Source organism: Dryobates pubescens, chromosome 2 (genome assembly GCF_014839835.1).
Source record: "Dryobates pubescens isolate bDryPub1 chromosome 2, bDryPub1.pri, whole genome shotgun sequence".
NCBI lineage: Eukaryota > Metazoa > Chordata > Aves > Piciformes > Picidae > Dryobates > Dryobates pubescens.
In genome coordinates this window covers 3,623,655-3,637,768 of record NC_071613.1, presented here as the reverse complement: position 1 = coordinate 3,637,768, position 14,114 = coordinate 3,623,655, and the positions used below count along the sequence as shown (strand labels likewise).

At 48.2% G+C, this 14,114-nt stretch overlaps 1 protein-coding gene across 1 annotated transcript in view; it reads right to left on the bottom strand.

The window, feature by feature from the left end:
* Nucleotides 1–5,043: 5,043 nt before the first annotated feature.
* Nucleotides 5,044–14,114, bottom strand: part of VASH2 (vasohibin 2) — a 42,354-nt gene continuing 33,283 nt past the window's right edge. The window contains exons 6-7 of the mRNA XM_054167990.1: nucleotides 13,056–13,171; nucleotides 5,044–5,233 (exon numbers count right to left, since the gene is read on the bottom strand). Of these exons, the coding sequence (XP_054023965.1) occupies nucleotides 5,164–5,233; nucleotides 13,056–13,171 (186 nt within the window). The 3' untranslated portion in view covers nucleotides 5,044–5,163. The remainder of the gene's footprint in view (nucleotides 5,234–13,055; nucleotides 13,172–14,114) is intronic.

The window sequence follows — 14,114 nt, the reverse complement described above, 5'->3', positions numbered from 1 at the left end:
GAATTTCCTCAGTTACCTGAAGCGTGGTCAGGGCAGAGGCTGCAAGATTGGACTTCCAATAGAAGACAGTTTTACAGCAAGGCAAATAGTTAAATTATGAACATTACTTCATTAACTTCTAAAAGCTTAAGTATAGGTAGTATTTATTGGTGTATAGTATTGTGCTGGGTTATTGGGTCCAGTTCTGGGTCCCTCACTTTAGGAAAGATGTTGAGTAGCTGGAAGGTGTCCAGAGAAGGGCAACAAAGCTGGGGAGGGGTCTGGAGCACAGCCCTGTGAGGAGAGGCTGAGGGAGCTGGGGTTGTTTAGCCTGGAGAAGAGAAGGCTCAGGGGAGACCTCATTGCCCTCTACAACTACCTGAAAGGTGGTTGTAGCCAGGAAAGGGTTGGTCTCTTCTCCCAGGCAACCAGCACCAGAACAAGGGGACACAGTCTCAAGCTGTGCCAGGGGAAGTTTAGGCTGGAGGTGCAGAGAAAGTTCTTCCCAGAGAGAGCTGTTAGCCATTGGAATGTGCTGCCCAGGGAGGTGGTGGAGTCACCATCCCTGGAGGTGTTCAAGAGGGGAGTGAATGTGGCACTTGGTGCCATGGTTTAGTCATGAGGTCTGTGGTGACAGGTTGGCCTATCTTTGAGGTCTCTTCCAACCTTGGTGATACTGTAATGCACCTATAACCATTCTATGCAAAACATGATTTACTAAATAAATAAATAAACAACACTGCCTGATTAGGAAACTTCCAGGGAGAGAGGGGGGCTGGGAACAAGTCTTGTGACTTGGTCAAACTCCACATGAATATGTATGTAAAACTGCCTCAAAAGCAACTCTTAAGAGAATTGGCTTTCAGTGCAGTGCTGGAAAACCTGCACCCCTGTTCTCAAAATCACATTCAGATGCATTTTGTCCCCCAGAAACACCTGTTTGCTCTTCTCCAGCCTCACATTTGGTATCTTCATCTGGGTTTCCTTTTCCCAACTGCACAGTTACTTTGAGAATAATGCAGGGAGTACAGTGGTGGCAAGGACAAAAGCAGTTGACTGAAGTACTTCAGTATTACATTACAAAATAAGATTACCTGCCCAAGGAGTCACAGCTTAAATTGCTTGGATGAGAGCTGGTTTTCTTACAAGTAATTGTGACTGAGGAGCTTTCCTCTACTTGTTAACAGCCAAGTTAATGCTATAGATGAGCTCAGGTGAGAGAAAGGATAGAATAGAATTAACAGGTTGGAAAAGACCTTCGACATCTTCAGCCTATCACCCAACACCATCTAATCAACTAAACCATGGCACTAAGTGATGGTGACTCCACCACCTCCCTGGGCAGCACATTCCAATGGCCAATCTCTCTTTCTGGGAAGAATTTCTTCCTAACATCCAGCCTAAACCTCCCCAGGCACAGCTTGAGACTGTGTCCTCTTGTTCTGTTGGTGGTCACCAACAGAACAAGAAGAGACCAAGCCCCACCTGGCTACAGCCTCCCTTCAGGTGTTCAATACTGGGTCCTATTCAGATACTCTTACGTCAGACATACTCAAAACTGGAGCTGCTGCCTACACACAGACTTCACTGGTCACAACACATTTCTGGTAGATGGCAGTTGCAGCTAAAACCAGTATTTAGCTGTAGCAGTGCTAAGAGCAGGGAGGTTTGCTGGAGGACTCCATTGTGTTGTCTACATTGCAGATCCTAACTACAGCATTCCTGGCTGCTGAACAAGGGAAGGTGTGCAATAGAGAGCTTTGGCTACTTAGAATTAGCCTTAGCTTGAGCATCAGTTTTCAGGGTTTCAGTGTGGGTTGTTCCATAACAGTGAACTTTCAGAGCTTAGAGACTTAAGGTTTTCCTTGTGTAAGCCATTGCTAGCTAGAGAGGAGGTTTAACACAGTATCACCAAGGTTGGAAGAGACCTCAAAGATCATCAAGTCCAACCTGTCACCACAGACCTCATGACTAAACCATGGCACCAAGTGCCACATCCAATCCCCTCTTGAGCACCTCCAGGGATGGGGACTCCACCACCTCCCTGGGCAGCACATTCCAATGGCTAACAACTCTCTCGGTGAAGAACTTTCTCCTCACCTCCAGCCTAAACCTCCCCTGGCACAGCTTGAGACTGTGTCCTCTTGTTCTGGTGCTGGTTGCTTGAGAGAAGAGACCAACCCGCACCTGGCTACAACCTCCCTTCAGGTAGTTATAGCAATGAGGTCACCCCTGAGCCTCCTCTCCTCCAGGCTAAGCAACCCCAGCTCCCTCAGCCTCTCCTCACAGGGCTGTGCTCAAGGCCTCTCCCCAGCCTTGTTGCCTTTCTCTGGACACGTTCAAGTGTCTCAATGTCCTTCTTAAACTGAGCGGCCCAGAACTGGACACAGGACTCAAGGTGTGGCCTAACCAATGCAGAGTACAGGGGCACAATGACTTCCCTGCTCCTGCTGGCCACACTATTCTTGATACAGGCCAGGATGCCACTGGCCTTCTTGGCCACTTGGGCACACTGCTGTCTCCAAGGGGCTTTATGTTCAGTGGGGAAATAGGTATTGAATCATAAAAGAAATGAATATCTACCTTAAGTTCATTCCCATTTGTCCTGTCTTGACTTTGGAAATTACTTGCATCTCCTTCTGGAATAGAAACCTAGACAGTACCAAAAGAAATAAACCCAACCCTAAGGCAATTAATAATAATAAAAAAAGACTACCATGATACTTTATTGAAGTTCCATGCTGTGTGTAAACATACAGGTGATTCAAAACCAAAAACCAAACCAGGAAGTCATGCAGAATTCCTACACTATTTGACCACTTTGCAGTAAGTTAGACCAGTCACTAGAACCACACTTAAGACAAATGCCATCATAAGCAAGGTTTCAGCTCAATTCATTCAGCTGAATTTCAGAACAAGAACCAAAAGCAGTTCATCACATACCTCTACAGCATTGAAAGGTTCCAGTATAAGTTAGAGGTTAAAACAACTCAAGTTGTGCTGGACAATAGTCAAAACTAGGTACCACCATCCACCATGATTGAGCTGAAGTAAACCATGGTTTCATAGAAGAAAAAACTTGTGAGACATGATAGCCTTGTGCTACAGGATACAGCTGGTCCAGGTCGAGGTTTTGACATCGTTTTACCCATCAGAAAGCTACATGATACACATCAAAAACCTGTTTAGGTCACAGGACACCGAGCAGCATAACGTTTCAGACAAACTCTGCAGCTGATGTCACATCCGACAAGAATTTCTACCAAAAGAGTATTTCCCTCTCTTCAGTTTCACTCCTTAACCAAACCAACCCTACTGCAAACACAAGAGTGGAAGAGTTTGCAGAAACAGGAATGGGAAAGGCCTCCCTCTAACTGATAAGGCAATCTTGTATGGAGCATCATAATACATTTGAAGTCGTCTTCCTAGTGTCATCTTCTTCCTAGAAGTCGTCTTCTGAAGTGTCAGTTGGTAGAAAGCCTTTCACTGTAGAAGTTTGCTTGGTCTCAGTTGTGTCTTCCTGTCCTAGGTAGCTGAGATTCACTGACTTTTTTTGAGCACTGAGGTCTGTGTACAAGTAATCATCTCCTTCTGTATCCATTCAGTTGCTGGCTGGTACAAGTGTTCTAGGAACTTAAGTCATTCAGTCTGAGTAAGCATTATCATCCATGTGTGACAATGTCCTATCTTCATCAAGATCCCAAAAAAAGCAATTGCCCAGGAGGGGAGGTACACAAGGCCCATGGCAGTATCATCTATAAGCACAGAGCAAAGGGTAGAGGCTGGACTTGTACAAGAATCCAGTTCTTTAGGCACCTAATGAAATCCTTTCAGGAATGCAGCACTCGAATGCTTAATGCAAATGGTGGACCCCAAAGGAAGTCTTACCCCATCGCTTGAAAATGCTGCTGTCCACCACAGCTCCTTAGCTAAGTCTTGGACCAAAAGGACTGAGTAGGGAGGAAGCAAAGAAGCTTAATTTTTCAGCTATTTCAGACATACAATTCAACTTATTGCTGAGGTTTTTCCCAATACAAGCTTCCTCATTCGGGTCTGACCAAGCCGTTGTTGCTACGACGCACGGAGGACAACTCCCCACAAAGCACGGTGGAAGGCTCACCATCTGTGATGTCTGCTCTTAATATAAGATGTCAAGGCATCACCATCTGAGACTGCCCAGCCTTTCAAAGACAAGGCTCAAAGTCACACACAAATACTGAAAGAAACTGACTTCTTTTTTTGCCCCTCTCTCCATGAGTCCAGGAACACACAGAAGAAAAGCTGGCTAAGGAGGGTGAACGCTTGGCCCTTACCAAACAGCAATCTCCACATTTTGTGCTTCAACAGTGTAGTCTGGAAAGGCTAAAAGCTTGCAACAAAGTCCTAAAAACACAAAATTATGAAAGTTAAAAATGCATTATTCATTGGTTTTCAGGAGAGAAGACCTCATCTTTAGCCTCATGAGATGCCAGTGGTTAGGAACACCTTTGCATGTCGCCGTTGGTTAACGTCTTTCAGCAACGTGCACAAGTAATACAGGTGGCAGGACAACATCCGGTGCTGGTTTAAACACCACCAGAAGTGCTGGGGAAGAGTACAAATGAGTTACAAAACAACAGTATTGACAGGTTTGCATATCTAGAAAGTTCAGTGAGGTAATGTGGGTCCTTCAGGAGTCGTGCCACTGCTGCACTGCTTGGTTTTATTGCTGAATTGAATCTTAACACTTGAACGTGGTTTTGTTTTCTGTTGTAACTGTGCCGCAGCCCAGCACATCTTAGCACGAAGAATAGGAGCTCTTAGCTTTCCCAATGCTACCACCCAGCACAATGCCCAAACTCAACATCTGTACAGAGAAACTATCTTTGAAGACAAGTCTCACACCACTGAAGTCACCTGCTACCTGGTGGAGGGGGGTGGGGGAAAGAAAAGAAACGAAAATCTCGTATCCTGGCAAACAATTTCCACTTCTCTTTCCTGATGCCTTTTCTATACATTGGGGGGAAAAAATACTGCCACCAAAGCCCAAAGCCCTCCCCCCCTGTTGTATTTTCTATGTAAAACTTTCATTCTGAGAGTCCACAAGTTAATAAATAGCCCCATTCCTTTTCTTCCTTCCAAGGGAGTGCAGGTAAAGTGCAGTGGGAAGCACCAGGGAAGCCCTCTGTCCGGCTTATGGCTTTGCTAGATGCGGAGCTGGTATCCGACCTCATTCAGCGTAGCCAGGTCTCCTTTCTTGTCCACCACAGCAGGCCTGCAAGGAAAGGAGGGAAGAGGGCACTGCTCACCAGCAATCCCACACTGCCGTGCAGGAGTGGAGAGTGCAATTGTCAAACTGGGAATGGGTTACTGCCTAGATCTAATTTCCTCTTTGAATGCACAATCCTGCTGCATTTGTCACAAGCTTCCATGACTGAGCTACTTGTGTGGGTTGCCTCTCAAGCCAAACACCAGTGAAAAAGAAGTCATCCATCCTAGAGTCTGTGACCTGAACCTGGGAGCACCTCTCTGCCTTCAGCTTAAGAGAGGGCCTAAATGAGTAGCTGAGACTGGAGAAGAGGAGGCTCAGGGGAGACCTTATTGCCATCTACAACTACCTGAAGCGAGGTTGTAGCCAGGTGGGGGTTGGTCTCTTCTCTCAAGCACCAGCACCAGAACAAGAGGACACAGTCTCAAGCTGTGCCAGGGTAAGTTTAGGCTGGAGGTGAGGAGACAGTTCTTCCCAGGGAGAGTTGTTGGCCATTGGAATGTGCTGCCCAGGGAGGTGGTGGAATCGCCATCCCTGGAGGTGTTCAAGAGGGGATTGGACGTGGCACTTGGTCTGTGGTGACAGGTTGGACTTGATGATCTTTGAGGTCTCTATGCCCCCCTGCTCTACTCCAGAGCAGGACTCCAGCTTTTAGACCAAAGTGGAAACAGCTGAGAGCAAACAGGCATGGCATTTAACATGGCACAGCTCATTGTTTCTCCAAACCTGGTCTCTCCTCCTAGCTAGGTCTGTGCAAAGGTTTAGAGCATGCCAAATAGAAAATAGAAGTCTTCAGTCTCTAGGCACCTTATATTCCGATCCTGCCACCCAGGTGCCATTCACTTCAGTCACCACACCCAGACTTGCTACTAGGTCGTTTAAGAATATCCACAACCTGAACCAAATGAAACCCTGAGGCTGAGCAGTCAGTCTCTCCCTAGTCAGCATGCAGCAGAAGAGCTCCTGCAACAAAGCTGTCAAACTGAAAGCAGTTCTGGTGCTTTACAGTCTATGGAAGTGTCCAGTCTAAGAGTTTGTTCCAAGCTCTTAGCTGTTTTCATGCTAAGCAGTATGTTTGCTTTGCTAAAGAAAGACATTTAACATACACCTTTCTTCCTGGGAATCTCTCCAGCATCTCTGCTTCACTGCAAAAACACAGCTAAAGCCCTCAGAGTACAAGGTGAAGCAGCTCCACTGCTTTCCTACCACTCCTGACACCCGTTTTGCAGCTCTTTTGCTACTCTTCACTCATGCACCAGATGTGACCAGTGAGTTTCCACACAGAAGGCTGATGGCACTTGCCTCCTCCTTGTGCTCTAGCACAGCCATGGGAGAGGCAGCGTGCAGCAGGCCAGAGACAGCCCTGCCCTGCCTGTGGCAAGCTGCTGGGTGCATGCACCAACCCACGAGCCATGCTGCTGCAGTCATGAGAGGTGGGGATAGATGACTTGCATCCAGCCACACACAGGGGGCAGAGCCTCAGAAGCATTTTTGAACTGTTTGATTCAACCTGTGTGTTTCTTTGTTATTCTTTAAGAGTTACAGAGCTGCTAGCACTGGATCTCTGAATTTGCACAGCATTTGAGAGCTGGAGACACTGCTATGGCTAACACTTCTGCCTAGTCACACACTGAATACAACACATTTTTGGCCATTTATCCAAGCACTGCTATTAACAAACCCGTCACCCTCTCCTTATTAGTGCCCTGCACTGTGCCTCCTGCTTGTCTCAGTTTGTCAGTACTTCACAGAAGTGAAGGCATCTTCACTCATCTCTTGTTACTTGCAGGAAGTGATCACACCTGAAGAAATCTTTGTGAGAGAACTTGGATTTTAACATTTGATTCCTTCAAAGCAGATTGGATTTGACTTGCCAGAAGACAAGCTACAAGCTGCATCCCTCAGAGCTTGCATAGGTGTTGGGGAATCATCATTGCATGAAATTCCCAGTGTCCTCCCTCCCTCAGATTTAGGAATCCTCTTTCCTTCTCACCCTTTTCTCCCTCCCTTTAATTAAGGCCAGAATGGAGCTTTAATTAAAGCATGCCTGGATAGATCTACCATCTCTGATTATCCAAGAGAGGTGGGGAGTCACTGCACACCCATGGCGACACAACACCTATTTCTACTTCTCCAGCTTGTAGCAACCAACTGACTGTCCTTCCTAAGGTTTTAGGGAAAGACAAAGATTTGCTGGAGCAGAGCTATGGCAGCTCCTGTTCTCCTTGGCTGGCACAGATCCTGACATCAAACACTCCCTCTGAAGCAAGGGACCTGTGCTGTACCGGCCCAGCAGATCGCAGCTCCTGCACAACGTGCCACGATAATGAGCAGGTGAATAAACTCTGCATGGCTCCTGGGAACACAGTATTTAGGAGTTGTCTGCATTGGATCTGCCCAATTTTGTACATCATATTATAATATACAGCACCAATACAGTCCTGCTTGTATCATAGTATCAGTCAGGGTTGGAAGGGACCACAAGGATCATCTAGTTCCAACCCCCCTGCCATAAGCAGGGACACCTCACACTAGATCAGCCTGGCCAGAGCCTCATCCAGCCTGGGCTTAAACACCTCCAGGGATGGGGCCTCAACCACCTCCCTGGACAACCCAGTCCAGGGCTTCACCACTCTCATGGGGAAGAACTTCCTCCCCACCTCCAGCTTCATTGCATTCCCCCTAGTCCTATCACTACCTGAGAGCCTGAGAAGTCTCTCCCCAGCCTTCTTGTAGGCCCCCTTCAGATACTGGAAGGCCACAATTAGGTCACCTCAGAGCCTTCTCTTCTCCAGACTGAACAGCCCCAACTCTTTCAGTCTGTCCTCACAGGAGAGGTGCTCCAGCCCTCTGCTCATCCTCCTGGCCCTTCTCTGGACACCTTCCAGCACCTCCAGATCCCTCTTGTAATAGGGGCTCCAGACCTGGAGGCAGTACTGCAGGTGGGGTCTCAGCAGAGCTGAGGAGAGGGGGAGAATCACCTCCCTTGCCCCGCTGGCCACACTTCTCTTGCTGCAGCCCAGGATCTGATTGGCTTTCTGGGCTGCAAGTGCACACTGAGAGCTCCTGTTGAGCTTCTCATCCACCAGCACCCCCAAGTGTCTCTCCTCTGGGCTGCCTTCCAGCCAGTCCCTGCCCAGCCTGGATTTGTGCCTGGGATTGCCTCGACCCAGCTGCAGGACCCTGCCCTTGGGCTTGTTGAACCTCATGAGGTTGGCTTGTGCCCACCTCTCCAGCCTGCCAAGGTCCAAGGTCCTAGGTATGTCCTGATATAATGGAGGAACAGAATTTTCCCTTCAGTAGCTAAATGAGACCAGAAGCACACAAGGCCAGTGTTGCAGTGACACTCAGAGCATGCATGTGTTAAGCCTCAGTGTGAAATGAAAAGGAAATAAATATGACATATAGGAGCATGGATTGCTTCAGGATGACACATGACACTCCCTTGCAAACTGTCATCAACTCTCCCAAAGCCTGTCAAGCACTTCTGTAGAGGGTGAAACATGCATTGCCTGTCCCAGCAAGGAGGCTTGCCATTTACTGCATCCTCCTGCTTCCGGACTTCAGAGGACAGACAAGCGGACACAATGAAGCTTCAGACTTACTGATTCACACCACCTATATCCTTTTTATTCATTCTGTCTGTTGGGCACCCTTAGCAGGATGCCCCCAGCTGTGGGCTAAGAGCACACAGACCGTTGTGTTTAAGAAGAGCCTGGATGAGGCACTTGGTGCCATGGTTTAGTTGATTAGATGGTGTTAGGTGATAGGTTGGACTCGATCTCAAAGGTCTTTTCCAACCTGGTTAGTTCTGTGTTCTGTTCTGTTGGCAATTGCCCAGTTTAATGAATGGCAATTTGACTACACACCACCCTCCTGCCACGTACCTTATTTGCCTTGAATCTCTTATTTCCAGGCTAAAATGTTATGTGGGCTTGCTAGTGGCCACCACCAGCATTCACCTGACTAGCAAGGAACCAGGATGAGTTAGAAAGTTGAGGTTGTAAAATCTACTTGTCTTTAAGTACCACTTCAGACTTTGTCCCTGTACTGTTAAACCAGGACAGTCCTCCAGAAACAGTCCAGAGACATTCCTGTTCACCATGCCAGGTCACACATTTGTCACTGGGAGGTTTCTCACAGAGGGCCTGTATAATTTTATTGATGACAGAGACCAGGCTGTAATAACAGCTTGTCATCAGCAGGTAGAACCTCTCAAATGGAAGTGTCCTTCAGCCCCTGCCAGCTCATGCTAAAGCAAAACACTTCTCACCCCCTCCTGTGCAAACTCTCAAAGCTGTAGTTACAGCACTGAGTAAGAGATCCACAAAGAAAGGAAAGACAATGTTGGTAAGCACAGTCATTCTGTAGCTGGGATTTCAGCCTAAAGGCTAGCAAGCCTGAAAGCCTTTCCTCTTCTGTGCCTAAAGCAAAGGCCTCTCCACTGCAACGAGGATCTCAGAGATTCATCAAGGTGCTGAAGAAAATAACTCAGTTTTCCCCCTTGTATTTCTTGCCTTGCACTGCAGAATAGAAGAGAATAAACCAGGTTGGAAGAGACCTTCAAGATTGTGTCCAACCTATCATCCTACACCACCTAATTAACTAAACCATGGCACCAAGCACCCTATCAAGTCTCCTCCTGAACACCCCCAGCGATGGCAACCCCACCACCTCCCCAGGCAGCACATTCCAGTGGGCAATCACTCTCTCTGTGTAAAACTTCCTCCTAACCTCCAGCCTAAACCTCCCCTGGTGCAGCCTGAGACTGTGTCCTCTTGTTCTGGTGCTGCTTGCCTGGGAGAAGAGACCAACCCCTGCCTGACTACAACCCCCCTTCAGGTAGTTATAGACAGCAATAAGGTCATCCCTGAGTCTCCTCTTCTCCAGGCTAAGCAACCCCAGCTCCCTCAGCCTCTCCTCACAGGGCTGTGCTCCAAGCCCCTCACCAACTTTGATGCCCTTCTCTGGACACGCTCCAGCAAGTCAACCTCCTTCCTAAACTGAGGGGCCCAGAACTGGACACAGGACTCGAGGTGTGGCCTAACCAGTGGAGTGTACAGGGGCAGAATGACCTCCCTGCTCCTGCTGGCCACACTTCCTGATGCAGGCCAGGATGCCACTGACCCTCCTCTTGGCCTGGGCACACTGCAGGCTCATGAACCCTACCCTGCTGGTAGGGTTCATTCAGCTCATCCCTGATGAAGGAATGCTATTCCCCCTTCAGATACTTGGAGGCCTCCTGTTGCAGGTCTCAATTTTGGAAGTGAAAGGGTTCTATCACCAGAAGGGAACTCCCTATGGCAGCACTCTCCTCTGTGGCAGTACTCCCACTGGGGCACAAAGCACAGTCAGCCTTCAAGCCACCAGTGCCACTGCTCAGAAGCATTATTTTAACAACACAAATCAGTATGCTCATTTCTTCTCCCTAGCATTCCTTTTCTAACAGACAGCAGCCTCATGGGTCTGCTCAAGGGCTCTGGGCCTGCCAAAAGCTCCTTGTCTTCCCTTTTCCTTCCAAGCATACTGACCAGACTTCAGAGGGGGCTGTGCAGGACCCACAAGGCTGTCACGCAGACACAAAGCATATGCTGCAAGAGCTTCAACCTGCTCCAAGATGCTTTAATGCCCTCCCCCAGAGCAGTGGTAAAGGTGTCAAGTCTGCTGTCTCCCACTCTCCACATCATGCTATAGCTTGGTCCTGTATGTTGTATCAATGTGACCCAGGGTTTATTTTAGAATAACATATAATGTAGAACAGAACAGAACAGAACAGAACAGAACAGAACAGAATAGAATAGAATAGAACAGAACAGAACAGAACAGAACAGGTTGGAAGAGACCTTCAAGAATCATTGCATCCAACCCATCATCCAACACCACCTAATTAACTAAACCATGGCACCAAGCACCCCATCAAGTCTCCTCCTGAACACCTCCAGTGATGGTGACTCCACCACCTCCCCAGGCAGCCCATTCCAATGGGCAATCACTCTCTCTGTGTAGAACTTCTTCCTAGCATCCATTCTGAACCTCCTCTGGTGCAGCCTGAGACTGTGTCCTCTTGTTCTGGTGCTGGTTGCCTAGGAGAAGAGACCAGCCCCTGCCTGGCTACAACCTCCCTTCAGGTAGTTGTAGAGAGCAATGAGGTCTCCCCTGAGCCTCCTCTTCTCTAGATACAGAACACCACAGCAGAACCACCAAGCAGGTCACAGGTGCTGAAGCCACTGCAAGGCAGCCAGTACTTTCCTTGTCTTTCTGTCCTAGAAAACCAAAACTGCCATGGAGGAAGTCAGCCTGGAGCAGCTGAGGCCATTACAGCTATAATTATCCATGCACTAAGCAAGGAGCACTCAGTGATGAAGGCCCAAGTCCAGCATCACGGACTGAGTGCGAACTTCCACGTCAAAATAAAGGCCTGCTGTGAAACCCTCTGCTGCTAAAGTATTCTGAAGTTATCTTTAGGAGGTTAGTGTAAGGTCTTTGTTAGCTGTGTTAAAATAATTAAGTAAGTGCTGAGCCAGCCTGGGAGCCTATTTAAAAGCAATGACCATTAATATGTGACTAATCTGGGTCACGTATAGGCTTTCACAGTTGTCAGCTTCCTGGCACGAAGCAGCAGAGCTAAACCTCAACTCTTCCACATCTAAGGAATAGGAGTCTGAATGGCCAGTGGCTGTAAAAGGCCTGTGAATGGGAAGCTCAGTTGTATCCATTTAGAGGTATGGCATAGAGTTAGACCATCCTCCCCTGGGCAATTACAGCAAAACCAATAGGTACAATGCACAAGGGATGTGGTCTGGGCTTTGTCAAGCTGATTAAATTCGAAGAGCACAATGTAAATGATGTTTCCACTCTGGCAAGAAGAGAAAAGGTTTACTTTTCACCATCCCTGTAAGTTGGGACAGTCCTCAGTGAAAATGACTCCATCAGAAAGCTCTGTGGAGCTCATCACAAAGAATCCCACTTTTGTCTCAGTGACCATGACGGCAGGGCAGTCCCCCCACCAACAGCAGGTGACATCCTGGTTTTAATACCTATGTCTGAACACACTTAAATGTGAGCAAGCTGCTTTCCCTCCTGCACAAGTCCCCTGTGTGCCAGGCTAGGTTAATTTCTCCAGAAAGCAGATTGTATAAAGGCATAAAAGGTGAAATCCACCCTTCCACTACCATCCAACACCCCACAGGGCTGAACCAAGCGCAGGCCATTGGGGCTTCCAAGGGCACCACACAGAGGCCATCAGGCAGCAGTAAGCACAGTAATGCTTGGACATTATCAGACTGAAAGAACTAAGACTGTTCAGCCTGGAGAAGAGAAGGATCTGGGGAGAGCTTTCAATATCTGAAGGGGACATGCCAGAGGGCTGGGGAGGAACTGTTTAGAAGGGGTTACAGTGACAGGAGAAGGGACAATGGTTTTCAACTGGAGCAAGGTAGATTTAGGTTGGACATAAGCAAGAAGTTCTTTACAATGAAAGTGATAAAATACTGGAACAGGTTGGCAAGGGATCTGGTTGAGGCCCCATCCCTGGAGATGTTCAAGAGCAGACTCAGTGTGGCCCTGGACAGCCTGATCTAGTTGGGAGGTGTCCCTGCTCACTGCAGGGGAGTTGGACAAGATGGCCTTTGAGGGTCCCTTCCAACTCGATGCAATCTGTGAATCTATGACACCAGCAGAAGCAGCTTCTGGAGGCTCTTGAGCAACCAAGACACTCAGGGCCGTTCTCCTATGTATGCCAGCACCCACATGTAAGTTTCATGCAGCAAAATGCTACATCATCTCCCCCAGCTTCTGACCCATCAGCAGTGGCAGCAGAAATACTCACGACTTGTCTCTCCTGCCCGCTCGTCGCTGGGGGCTGGCTTGCCGGCGGCGAGGGGACAGCGACTTACCCCGGGACCTCTCTTTCATTGGAGAATGGGCACTTGAGGGTTTCAGAATCTGCAAGAGATGGGGGAGGGAAGGAAAAAGCCTTCAGTAAAGGCAATGATTCACAAGTCTACAGCTTGCCTGCATCCCCCAAGGCCCTCCAACCTCAGAAGACCATCAGCACAACACTCACATCCAGTCTGTTTTTAAGACCACCTCCCTCCAAAGGTAGCCCACTCACAATGGAAGCTCTTTGCACCAAGGGGCTCAAGTTCTGAATTCACTCAAGGGAGGAGTCAGATACAAGGCCTTCAGCCTTCAAGGGGTCAGGGCTGTGGGTCCCAACCTTGAAGCACTTACAAGCACTGACCCAATGCTACAGTTCGGCACACATATTGAGTTGGTCTCCCAAGTTCAGAAAGTCATCGACTCATATGGACTTCAACTAGAGCCTGCTTCAATTGTTTGTTCTCTAGATGGTACTAAAAATGATATTAAAGAAGGGGGAAAGTTTCATTACATCTGTAATCAAATGCAATTGCTGGATAGGATAGGATAGGACAGGATAGGACAGGACAGGACAGGACAGGACAGGACAGGACAGCATAGGACAGGACAGCATAGGATAGGATAGGATAGCATAGCATAGCATAGGATAGGATAGCATAGCATAGGATAGCATAGACCAGACCAAACCAGGTTGGAAAAGACCTTGGAGATCATCAAGTCCAACCTATCACCCAACACCATCTAATCAACTAAACCATGGCACCAAGTGCCAGGCTCTTCTTAAAACACCTCCAGTGATGGTGACTCCACCACCTCCCTGGGCAGCACATCCCCATGGCCAATCTCTCTTTCTGGGAAGAATTTCTTCCTAACATCCAGCCTAAACCTCCCCTGGCACAGCTTGAGACTGTGTTCTCTTGTTCTGGTGCTGCTTGCCTGGGAGAAGAGACCAACCCCCACCTGGCTACAACCTCCCTTCAGGGAGCTCCCTTCAGAGCAATAAGGT